The sequence below is a fragment of the Astatotilapia calliptera genome, chromosome 15, assembly GCF_900246225.1.
Source record: "Astatotilapia calliptera chromosome 15, fAstCal1.2, whole genome shotgun sequence".
Lineage (NCBI taxonomy): Eukaryota > Metazoa > Chordata > Actinopteri > Cichliformes > Cichlidae > Astatotilapia > Astatotilapia calliptera.
Window position 1 is genome coordinate 11,101,571 of NC_039316.1, and position 13,505 is coordinate 11,115,075.

General features: G+C 38.8%; 1 protein-coding gene across 6 annotated transcripts in view; it reads right to left on the minus strand.

Moving 5' to 3' along the window:
• otofa (otoferlin a) overlaps positions 1-13,505 on the minus strand; it is an 88,382-nt gene that overhangs the window by 72,276 nt on the left and 2,601 nt on the right. For all 6 annotated transcript variants that reach the window (XM_026194454.1, XM_026194455.1, XM_026194452.1 and 3 more), the window contains exon 2: positions 10,887-10,945. In XM_026194454.1, coding sequence (XP_026050239.1) covers positions 10,887-10,945 — 59 coding nt within the window. The remainder of the gene's footprint in view (positions 1-10,886; positions 10,946-13,505) is intronic.

Below are 13,505 nucleotides of genomic sequence, written 5' to 3' on the forward strand. Positions count from 1 at the left end.
ACACTGCAAAGTTCACTAAACATAGATGTTTACATTTTTCATTTATTTTTTTATATTGCAAACATTTGCACACTATTTTATATTATTTTTTAAAGTCATTATTCAATACATTGTTATTGTTAACCCTTTAAATCCCTGTAGAACCGGAACCGCGTAAGCTAGCGCAATAATTTGTTTTGCATATGAAACCGGAGGAGTTGTACTTACATCTTATGCCATCAGCTTGTCCTCGGTCACGGTTTCCTTCCACATATAGCTTTGCAAAAATCTCCAAAATAAAACTATGAAGACACTCAAAATAAATTTCCTGTGGTGGGAAACTATTTTTTGCAACTTTTTTGTATTTAAAGTTTTGAGGGATAAGCCTCTTAAATTTCCCCAAGTAGAAATATATGTAACAAAAAACCAAAAACGATTTTAAATTTTTTTGTAGTTTATTGCACTTTTTTGCAATTAATGTAGTTACTATGGACTTAATGCATACATATTATTAAAATATGGGCTATAACAGTTGTATTGATGTATAGCAACTTGAAATGCTCCCACAAATGGCACTACAGCATGTAAAAAAATATATATATATAAGCTCTGGCAGACTTGGTTCTATGGTAGGTCTTAAAGGGTTAAATAAATATCGTCAAATAATCGAGATCTCAATTTCAGTGAAAATAATCGTGATTATCATTTTTGCCATAATCGAGCAGCCCTAGCTTGAGGCAACTTTTCTTGGTATTTGCTGCTATATGAATAAAATTGAACTGAATTTAATTGAATTTCTCAAGGCAAACCTTGCAAACAACCCATATTTGTTCATTAACTTCATTATTCAACATGCTAACTGAGACTAGAGTCGCGCTTGGGTTTCTTGCCAATTCTCTGACCATTGCTGGGTCTGAACTTGTTGTTAATTTGCTGAAACAACCACTCCTGGGAACATAGTGGCATTGTGTTGACACACAGCTGATGAACTCACATTTGTTGATTATCTGTTAATCAAGTGCATTTGATCAGCAGCATCTGAAAGCTACTAACCCTCCTAAATTCTGTGAAAACAGTAAAAGTATCCAAACTGTCCTATAAAAACTCTCTTTTTTACACAGCTGTTACTATACAGTTGTTATTAAAGAAAATTATGTTTCTGTGTTGACCTACACTTCTTTAAACCGGTAGTTTTATAATTCATTCATAGAAAACCAGTATGAATAAATAATGTAATGCATAAATCACACTCAAAACAAAATCTTGGGATTATCTTCTACACAATAATTTGCACCTATGCATTTTATTTCCTTTATTTTCATTGCTCAAATTTCCACTTTACCTTCCCTCCAGCTCTATACCAGCAAAGAAAATATTCTGCTAAGGTCATCATTTATTCAGTATACCGAGAGTTGGGAAAGCTCCTCCCTGGAGCAACGCTGAATCTTAAAACCCGGTGAAGTTTATTATCTATTTTTAGCATCAGCAGTATTCCAGCTTGTGTCTGCTCCTCTGGAAACTGCTTCTACTCAATACTGGTGGTCAAGTGTTCAAGTGAAGCAGCACTGAAATGTGATCTCCAGAGGTGGATCACAGTGAATCCTTCACCTTATGTTTTAAGAGTCTTTTATGCTCAGGTGACTTACAGTATATGAACGTAGTATAGCGTATATTAGTTTAAAAACCTCACCCTGACAGTGATACGTTCCACTCTCATATAACAAATAGGCCTTACTTGAATACTGGCTTCCCAAACATGATTATCTATGAGCAGTAGGAAGTAGCTTGGACGTAAACTCACTGAGGTCTCCTCCTGCTCACTTTGATGAACCACAATATGCCAGCAAATTTATAGGACTGGTCAGGCTGACCAGAATTTTAGCTGAGACTGAATACAGCTGCCATTTCAGCAAACTATGAATCATATTTGTCATGGTCCTGCGACCATGACTCAGTGACTTTATGTTTATGTTCTTTATTGTTATTACTTTCATTATTATTCATGGCTGTTTTGGGATGGTTTGTGTTTGGGATTTTAGACACTGGGTTCTGGGTTTGTGCTCCCTCTGTTGGTCCCTGGTGTTAGTGTTCCCCTGTCTCGTCAGGTTAATCAGGTCCAGCTGTTTCCCCCACCTGTGTGTGATTTCCCAGTGTCTCTTTGTGTACTTATAGTGTGTGATTTCCTCTGCTCCTCGTCGCGTCGTCTGTGTTCATACCTGGTGTAATCCCCTGCTGTTCTCCCTTCATGCTCAGGTTTGCTATTTCTTTGTGTAGTTTCTCCCAGTTAGTTCATCCTTAGTTCTGTTTTACCATCCCCACTTTATATTGGATATTATCAATAAATCACCCTCACACCTGAATAAGTGCTGCGTTTTGAGTCCTCCTTCCGCTCTCCACACGGCCGCTGCCCCGGACCGTGACAATATTAACTGACAGGAAAGATGAGAATAGTGTGATTTTATTTATAAAAGCAAATGCTCACAAACTGAGGAGGCTAGTAGATAAATATATCAGAATTTAAGGAAGATGTTGGAGTTTGTTCACCTGCACTTCTGCTAATAACCAGCATGAACTCCTCTGACTGCAAGGAAAAGTCAGAATGCCTATAAAAGTGGATGGCCCGATTGGTTTATATCCTCAGTCACAAGTTTCACGTCTTCTTCAATAAACCATGATGTTCCCTTTGAAAACTATGGTGTGAACAGAACACTTTATAGCCTGGTTCCCATGTGGTTGACAAGTTGCCGCTGTCTGAGCTTGCAGTGTCCTCACATTCTCACTCAGACCTCCTCTAGCTTGTGATGTCTATAAAACATGTCGACAGCCAAACTGTCACGGCTGGCGGAGGGAGCCGTGTGGTATGGAGGAAAAGGAGGACCCAAAATGCAGCAAACTGATGATACGAGTGACGTTTATTTTCAAAGGTGGCAGTGGCAAAAAACAGGCAACGAAGCATGAGTAATGACAAACCTAAACTGGGAGAAACTAAAGATCAAACCTGAAATCTTACAAAACGGAGAGCGGAGCAGAGAGACGCAGACCAATGACCAGGATACCAAGAAACACAGATGAATGCAGAGATACACGGAGGACCGCAGACGAGCCGACAACGAACACAGACCGACACCCACTAAATATACACACACAAGGTAATCAGGTAATCACACGCAGGAGGGAAGAACAGCTGAACCTAATACACATGAGGACCGGAGGAGACAAGCTGAACACAATAACAACAGACACAGACCTTCAGAACAGAACAGGAAATCCAGAACACGAGCCTTCAAAATAAAACAGGAACAGACTGATGTACAACACAACACGGGGACATGAACAGAGCACCAAGGACAGACACAGGTAGGGCTGACAATACACCAAACTTCAGGTTAACCCCTAAACTAATACAAATCAGAATAAACACAAAACGCTGGGTCAACGACCCAGGACCATGACACAAACTGCCAAACTCGAGGCTTCAACACAGTCATCCGCAAGAACGGCGTCAGCGGTTGCTGCCATTCTTTAAGTGTAGTTTGTAGAAAGTGTGAATAATTCGGGGTCATTCTGGGATTTTATCAGTAAGGAAAATACAGAAAAAACACAGACAGTAAGTACAAATTCTGAAAAAACACTTAGAATCATAGGAAATTACTGGAAGCTGTTGCAAAATGAATCTTCTAATGCCCTTCTGTTATTTGTATGCTATCTATAGTGCATGGTTCAAATCTCTTGACATCTTGTTTGAAAACTTAAAATTGTTATATCTGCAGGGCCAAAACTGAACTCTGTGGCGATGTGCAGTGCATGCAGGACTCTCTGTTCTTTGCTCTGCTTGTGTCTAACTAGTCAGGGGGAAGCCCTGGTGTTCTGCAGCTAAAAGCCCCACCATATAATGAATAATGAATTCCCCATCCAGTCTATCCGAATACTAGTTCAAAGGCATCTATCGTTATGCATGGACCGGCATCAAGCCACACAGCTCTATGCTAATGGCCCTTAACTCCAGGGGCTGGACAGAGCCTACTGAGCCATGCAAATGTTTTACTGCTAAGGTTGAAGAAGACAACGATGGGGATGTGATGAGGACCCAGGGGCTGGGGGAAAAATGTACGCCTGGCCACCAGCAGCACACAACACTGCAACATTTTCACACAGGCACACATTCACACAGGCTCGGAAACTACTGTAAGCGCATTTCATCCCATAGAAAGCTTGATCGTGTTATTGATGCTGAGTGACACTAACTACCTCCCCAGTACTCCGAGACTGAGATGTGAGAATTGGGAGAGGTTGTCATAAGAAATCACATTTCAGCCTCACCACTTAGTTGATACCAGTTATATGCAGAGTCAAAGATATTTTGGGATTCATTTGTCTGGTTTTCTTCTTTTTAATCTTACATCATGATACAAAAAACAATGCTGCCTCTGCAGGGACTGTACACATAAAGCGCGTGTCTGTGATTGTGTGTGTGTGAGTCTGTGTGTGTTTGTGGGTGTGCCTGTGTGACTAGGCTAAGTTTGTACAGTCATTTCAGCATTTTCCTGATTAGACTGAAAACAAAAGCCCCTGTTATCAGGGAAGGAAGCAGCACTCTGCTTGTGAGCCATCAAACGAAGAACATTTTTCTCTGTTAAAACCAGCAGCTTAAAATGAGAAAAAAACAGAAAGCCTGATGTAAAACCTCCTCTGGGAAGGTACTGTATATATTTGAGAGTGCTTTCCTGTTTGTTTTTCATTTTTCATTCCTTATCCCCTACCTCTGTTCTGTCTCTTTGGCTTCTGCTCTGTGTGGATTTCCTACTGCACTTCGCTCTTGATCCCTTGGCCTTCATTTCTTTCTTATTTCCCCTCTCTGCTCCTTTACACGAGTCTACATTTGAATTCATCATAATGCTGGTTTCACAGTGTGATGGAAGCTTGCAGAAATAGTATTGGGAATATTTCCCAGAATTTCAAAGCAACCAAAATCAGAGACTTACCAACCACCACCCGAGGGATGCAGGTAAATCCTTTGGGTTTTCAAAGAGACGCTCAGAGCAATGCAGCTGCTCAGAATAATGCAATTTACTAGATTTAAAGTAAAACAGTGAAACCTTCTTTTACAAATGAAAGAAACCTCTAAGTCGGAAAGAAGGGCTTTTTAAGGAACCACCTTTTTCCTAACTAAAGCAGTGGAGCATGAAATGCCCAGTTTAATTGCAACACTGTTCAACACTGCCTCGCCTCTCTAACCTTGATAGACCATAAGCGAACAGAAGAGGATGATTAAAAGCCACTTGGTGAGATGTCAGCCATGTGCAGGGAAGAGCCACTCACGAATGGTTGCTAATTTTTGAATCAGAACAGTAATGAGGTGTTAAAGCAAGATCCTTCAGCCTAGAGCTTAGCATTGGCATGCTGGGAGTTATCTAAGTGTCTGCATGAGCATTAAGAAATTACAACAGTGGGGTCTTGGTGGCCCATTTCTATATAAGCCTTACGGATACCGACTACAGAATGGAGGGAGCAGTTGTCAGCCACCGCCTGTGCATGAATGACATCAAGCTGTATGTCAAGAGTGAACGAGACATCGATTCACTGATCCACACCACCAGGATATTCAGTAATGGTATTGGAATGTCATTCGGACTGGAGAAATGTTGTCGGATGATAACAAAAAGAGGGAATTTAGTCAGAACTGAGGGGATTGAACTACCAGAAGGCAACATTGCAGACATAGAGGACAGCTACAAGTACCTGGGGTTCCCACAGGCAAATGGGAACCATGAAGAGGTCGCTAGAAAAGCTGCAACCACCAAGTACCTGCAGAGCCCTCTAGTAGAGGACCCGAGCTTGAAGGACAGACCATAGTAGTGTATTTTGTGTGTTTGCTCAATAAATCGCTGCACCCTTTTGCCATTGTCCTAGCAAAATATAAACAAGCGAAGGGTGGCTCAAGACTTTTGCACAGTATTCAGTATTTACAGAGTGAATGAAATTTCCCCTCCAGCAGCTGAGTGGCTATTAATAAATATGCACTGAAAAAAAGGGACTGGCCATCTCTTGGATTTATGTAAGCATCTTGCATGCATTTAACACAATTGCCTCATGTTTTAAAGTTAAATGTAACTATATAGTGTAAAAACTACATGATATGCAGAAAGGGTGTATTAAATTGTTCATATCATGTTCAGGTGAAGTAAGTCAATAAGATAGCAACGTTAAATCTCGTGAAACCACGCGTGATTTCATCTCGCGGGCTTTGGATCGTGGTTTAAAAAAGGCATCCATCTCAGTCAAGTCGAGCAGCCAACTCTACGTTTTTGGTATGTCTTGATTTTTTGAATTAATGTTTACCATATTTCAGCCAAATGTAGTTAAACGTCTAGAGTGTCGCCATGTAACATGCTAAAAAAGAGCCGTTAGCTTATTTGCTGTTTTATCTGTTGTCAAAGAATTGGCGCTTTTTCATTTGAATTTGTCTTTGGCACAAGAGCCGTAATATCACATTAAACCTAATTACGAGGCACTCATAACATAATTTGGTTTTCTGTGTGAATAGATTTGTCAACTGACTCTTCAGTTACATTGTGTATTTACTGCACCATGGTGTTAGTGAGATTTTGGACATTGAACAGCTTTAGCTAATATCATCAGCGGCATTATGCTAGCTTACATCCCTACCCCTCCTGCCCTCACCTGCTGTCCTTTTCTTTTTGTTTTTGTTTTTTTTGCTGCACATTGAGAGATGACCTCTATTCTGCATTTCACCAGGAGTCAGCTGATGGATTGTGGGTTCAAGGTGTTATGGTAAGAAAGTATATTCTATTTTCGTTTCTGTAACTTAATTATAATAGGTTTTTTATAATTATTAGGTGCATGCATACTCACCCTATTAATACAACTGAGAGATCCAAAATCTGCCATAGGTTTAACCTGTATGTGTTGCCAGAAAGGTGATTACTGGACTCGCATTAATGCACACTTGAACTGAAATGAGGTTGTAACTTGTGGGTTGTTGGGTTGCAAATCAGAAACAAACATCTTTGGATTTTTTTTAATCCCATAAGATCTGGAAACACAGTTTTTATTCAACAAAACATTACTGATTAACCAAGCACAGTGCCTGCTGTTATTTCAAAATAATTTTATGTCATTTCAGATAAAATGCAGCATTCCAGTGCATCCCAACCATGCCTTTACAGTCAAGGTTTCTGACGGAGCTGAGTTTCTCTCTGACAGTCTGCTGAAAGTGTTTGCAAAGTGATCGGGGGAACAGGGCACAAAGCTAAAGGATGTAGCTGCCATGATGACAGTAAGAACTTTAAAATTCTTTAACTACAAAGTGTATATGTATTGCATTAGGTCAGTAAAAGATTTTTATGCTACATCCATTGAAACAGTCAACTATTACCTGTGAGTACCGATTCCACTAAAAGGATGCCATAATTTTCGTCATGCATTTACTGGCCCACTGAGAAAAAATTATCTTTTTTTAAAAATATATGTTCTGGAAACTATATATCCATAAAGTTGATGTCAAACAGAAACTTTTGATATTGCTTTGTAGATGCTGGTGTTGCATGTTGACTGGTTTAAAAAGTCAAGAGTTTTTGTCTGGGATCATTTTCTTCTGTGCTACTGAAAAGTTCACAAATCTCTGTTTTCTTTGTTATAATACTTTAGGATGACATTAATGCTCGGAGTCCCTCATCAAAGTGCTCCGCATCTGTGTGAAAGACAATTGCAACATCTTGGTGCAGGAGTTCATGGTGAGTGTTTTATGAGTAGATTGTGGCTTTGCAACATTTAAAAATGCATTTAGTTATCCACTTGATCCTCATTGGACTGGTTAGGACCAGTAGTCCTCTTTAATAATTTGAAGTTCACATGAGGCCTGGTAGTGAACTCGGCCGCCCCCCCTTGAGGCCCCACCCCCACCCCTGTATTAGGGGTCACATCAGTGTGAAAAAACTTTAAATTTGTCATTCTAGTGAACAAAGGAAAATCCCACCAATATTTATATTAGCTTTTGTTTGAAAAAATGACCAACTGACCAACAGCTAACCAAATTGTGGGGCTGAAAGTCTAAATTCTAACATCTTCTGAGTGACATAACCTGGATTTCTGATGGGCTGGTGTCTTTCTAACAAAAACTAATGTAAAGCATTTGAAATTATTATGTTTTTCACCCTCTCTTAGAAACTCTGTTAGACCATGAATGGCAGCATGGCAGGCCACTCTTTGGCTATAGCTATTTACTATGTTGCTTGCATTGGTTTAAATTACTCTAACATTAGAACTGGTAGATTCAAAAGAGATGAGTTTAAAAAGGAATCTTGTTTTGTGTTTAACCAGGACTTGACTGAGGCCACTGCACAGATTGAGAAAACCACAATGAACATCTGTCTCCAGAGATGCGCCAGGCAATGACTTTTCTGATGTTGTTCTTCAAGATCTGGATAATGTGACCTTTGCAGTAGCCATGCTGTTTGGACCTTTTTTATTCCTTCAACATGAGTTACCCATCACAACTCTGCTACACTTTTGAGGTGATTCAAAGGGTGGTAATGGAGTTGGATGCAACTCAGCTCTCAAGAAAAGCTCACAACTAAGACAAAACTGCTCCTGCAACGAAGCTCACTGTTATGCATGTGAGGTGACCAGCTCTAGGTGAGAGGACATTTAAATCTCACACTTGTTCTGCTGCATTTTTGAAGCTCAATTCCAGGAACGGATCGCAGGGTTCATTTTTATATACTCTGCAACTGCCATGAGGACAAGCCGTTTTTTGTTGTTGTTTGTTTTTCCTTTTGCTCTGTACAAGTTCTGTCTGTCTGTTTGGCAGCATTTTTAAATTTCTCTTTGTATTTTTTCTTTCTTTTACTAGTGAAGAGATGTAGCGTGAACAGTTATACAGTCTAAATATCCCATATGGGTCGTGTGAAATGGTATTTTCAGTTTCATTCATTTGAAGTAAAGAACGTTGAATATTTCTAAGTGTGCTGTTTTGAACCAAGATGTCACAGTATGATCAGTGCTGTAATTTTTGACAGTCACTGTATCAATGTTATTTTTGCGTCTCTTGAATAAAGGTTTTGACCTGCAAGTGCTAATTTCTTTAGTTATTGGGGTAAAATGGGAGGTGTTAATAGGAAGGTGTTTGCCAATTCAGTAACCTAATTTAATGTTAATGGAAACTAACATTACCTCAAATTGTTTAGTTATAATTGTTGTTTAACTGAATCTTGACGTCAGAGGCCTTAAATAGAATGTTTTGATTTGTTCTTTCCCAACATTTTTCAAAAGAAACAGTCCAATTTCTTTACTGTGATTGATTCCAGAGAACACGGAAGAACTGACATTATTTAACTGTTGATTTATGTAGATTCAGTGGAGGAGTAATGTCAGTTTAATTCTTTACCTACTGTCAATGCAGTGAAATTAGACATTTTGTTTTGAAAGGTTACTAGTGGATGCCAGCAACCATCTTGGAAGAGAACAATACAATCTGTTATAAGGCCTCCATTTGAAAATTGTGTATTTGATACTAGAATATAATAGCAAAATGTAATTTGAAGATAACATGTAGTATTTAAGTGACCAAGTAGTATTGGGTAAAAGTTATTGAATCGTGTTGGGATAACGTGAGAAAATTGTGAAGGATTAAAATATTCCAAGAGATCAAATTACTTCATCAAAACATGTTTAAGTCACATTTTATCAACACAAATTGCACAGGTTTATTGAACATGAATAAATTGTGTTAATTTAACTCAATTGTTTAAGTTGCTGCCAAAGCAAAACATCTGTGTGCAACAAATGTCCACCATTGAATTAAGTAAATCCAACAACATATTTTTTTCAGTGTGCTTGAACTCTTTAACTGGATACTTTTGAATATGCAATTATTCAGCTTTTGGATGAAACTGATTCACTAAATGTTGGGCTTGATGTTCAACCATATGTGCAGCCACCTTTCCTGTGACTCTGCTATTCCTTCATATCTGTTTACTTCAACACACTCATGGTAGAGGATCACAAAGGAAATTCCTATTCAGGTCATGGACTGTATTGGGTATAGATACAGAAACACACAAAATATCCCCTACCTCTGTTCTGTCTCTTTGGATTTTTCTCTGTGTGGATTTCCTACTGCACTTCGCTCTTGATCCCTTGGCCTTCATTTCTTTCTTATAACTGTACTTTTTGATGTACATTTGTATTGCTAACAGTTTTCCTCTGAGGCATCTCCATTTACAGTATTCAACTGCATTCTTAAAGGAAGTGGTATTACTGAACAATAGATCCTCTATTTTTAGAGCAGTTTCTTACACTCTGTGCATGTACATTGCTTCACGTTGTATTCACCTTTTATTTGCACTCTGTATGCTGGTATAGAGTCAAGCACTTTGTCCATCTTTTCTCTACACCAGGATTTTCAAAGTACAAAAAAGGGCAAAATTTCTATCTATGTCACCCGACATTCATTTGGCATCTTTTGGGGGATAACATTCTTACTCACGAACACAGCAGGCTTGTACACTTGTACTGAATACAGTGAGAATAACTCAGCTGAATCACTTAATTCAAGTAAAGGCTAGCATCCTTAAAGTGTGCCAGAATGTATTTGAATTAAATAAAGATTTTGTTAAACAGCTGTCAATGTTTTGGATAAAACTGTTTTTAAAGATATTAACATCAAATGACTAATAAACAACACAGAGCCTTATTCCTGTAAATGTAAAATCTTACAGTGATCATTTCAGTGATTACCAGCAATGTGTCTTTTTTCACCTTTTCCACCTCAATTCAATAACAGAACCTGCAGCCAGTGAAATCAGCCAATTCTGGATTCTTAATAATTGCTGATTGGTCACCATTGACACAGGTTATTGTATGACAAATCAAATAAAGATACTGACCTCATTAAAGTGTGCCACCTCCTCACAGTTCTCTGCTACACGACTGTAGAAGGACAGACCTGAAAAATAAGGAGGAATTTAGTCATTAAAACCTGGTTCAGTAACACCATTGTGCCTGCTGTCATCCCACTTTGAGTGGGTGGGCTCACTGCATGGGGCACGTACAAAGCACGAGAAAGAGCAGTCAGTTGGTGTTTACTTAGAGCTGCATTAATTATGAAACAATTTAGTTTTAAGACTTTATCCAAAGTAGCAAGCAGGTAAGTGATTATTGAAGCTCTGTGCACTGTGATGTGGTTTTTTTGTTTTTTTTTTTGTAGCCACAGGACTTGGCGTTGACCATAAACTCCCCTGTATACCAAAGTATTCTAGAGTGAAATGTTTTAAATATGTTTCCTGTGTTGGAGATGCAACAGGACAATGATCCAGCAGCAAATCTACAGCAGAATGGCTGAAAAAGAAAATAATCAAGATATAATCTAAACCTGGACCTTAGGAGACCTCTGCATAAACAAATCCAAACTGAAGCAGCATTGTAAAGAAAAGTGGGAAAACATTCCTTCTCAACAATGTGAAAGACTGATAGTCATACAGAAAAAAATAATTTCAAGTTATAATTGCTTAAGGTGGTTCTACAAGTGACTTAATTGTCCGATGCAGGTTAGCAACCTGAATCCATCAGTTCACTGAGACGTTTATTAAAGTGAAAATGGGGTGACATAAAATCAGCCTACTCATCTCATAAAGAGCTGCGAAAAGACAAATGATACTTTAAGTACCTGACAAATGTAAATATGAAACAGCTGTGTGGAGTCGCCAGAGGCAGAAAAGAAATGCAGACAATTAAATGACTACGGTGTGACTCACTGTGCGACACAGAGAGACTGCAGAAGAATGTAAAAAATATAAATTAAAATCATATTTTTCCATTATTAGAGCTAAAAGTATGTGTGTCAGCCAATGAAAGCTGTTGACTACTCAGAGTTTATATTGGGAAAGGAACCTTTCATTGAACAGTAACCTGACTCACTCATGCGTCCTGGTTGTTGTGCTCACCTGGTTGCTTTGTGATGCTTATGAATGGTCCTGCACCACAGTGTGCATTCTGCTTTGTTCTGATAGTTTGCTTTGTGCATCTGAGCCTTTATGAAGCTCTGTTGATGTCTATTTGTGTGCTTGTGGGCACATCAGCTGCAATACACAGGGAGACACACAAACGCATACAGACACCTACAATGTTAATTACAGTCCCTGTCAGTTTGGCTGTAATAATGAGGGTAAATGGAGTAAATACATTGTGCCAGGCTCAGATATTTTAGATATTATAAGTGCAGAAAGTATCTTTTCACACATTCAAAAGCACAAAACCTTCAGGTTTTAAAGATGTCATGCTTGACGTAAGCTTATCGTTATAATTTTACCAATGCACAAATATGACTCTAGTTTATAATCCCACTTCCAAGTGTTCCTGTCTCTCTTTGCCTTCACTCCTACACTCTCTTGAACCTTATAAATCCCCCAAACCTTTGAATTTTATTTCAGAAAATAAACACCACTTCAGTGTCAGAGAGGGAGAGAGACAATATTCCTCCTACATTATTGAAAAGAGCGGCACTGCTGTCATACCAGTGTTTTCATCCAACTAGATGTGGGCTTAGAAAAGCAGACCATGTGACACTTATGTAAGGTGCTCCACACCAAACTAAAACAACATTCTGCTAATCGGTGTGGCTTTTGGCCTTGATGAAACAGTCAAAGATAAAGAGTTAAAGAGCTGCTATGAAAGACCTGAGGTGAAAGAAAGAAAAGGAACAGAGAGTCATTTTTTGTTATCTCAAGCAGATAGATGAAAATTAAAAGAGAGAAAGATGGAGAACACTGTGTAAGTCTGAAACCCACATGAATGAAGAGGGTGCAGAGGTGCATTTAAGGCTTTCTTAAGTTTTTGCAAGAATGTGGTTAAAGCAGAAAACTAGAGTGTTGAGTAGAAACATGGAAACATTTGTTTATTTTTATGTATTTTAATCTCTGCAGTTAATTTTACCTTATTTCCTGGTGCATTAGGGGGCAGTAAGTGGTATTACAAGCTGAATAGGTGCCCTAATTTAAAAAGTAAACATACCAAGTGTCTGTTTGCAGAATAAAGTGCTACACAGAGAAAAGGAATTTTAAAAATATCCGCAGGATACAAGAAATTGCCCCAAGCTCTGTTCCTGTCCTGTGAATCAGGAAGACTCTGAGTAATAAAAAGAACAAACAAACTGTCTAAGCAGCTGTGTTAAGTGCCTAGAGGTTAAAGAGAAGTTTGATAAGTGCCAACGTAGAGGAAGACAGCCTGGGTGAATGAACTGAAAATTAATATTGTAAAGCACAGAGATAAGGTTTCATTAATTCTTGCATAGAGTATGGCTCTGTCGCTGCAGGCTACTCAGAAGAGGAGCAACAACAGCCGAAGTGCAGCTCTCTGATAAAGCCAAGAGCTGCCGATCACACAACCAGAATTCATCAACGACTTGTCGGGAAATCAATTACATTTTGAAGACCCTCCTTTGAAGGGACTTGACTTGATTTATTGTTTCTGACAGCAAATAATAACAACCAGATAAAGTTAGATCAGAG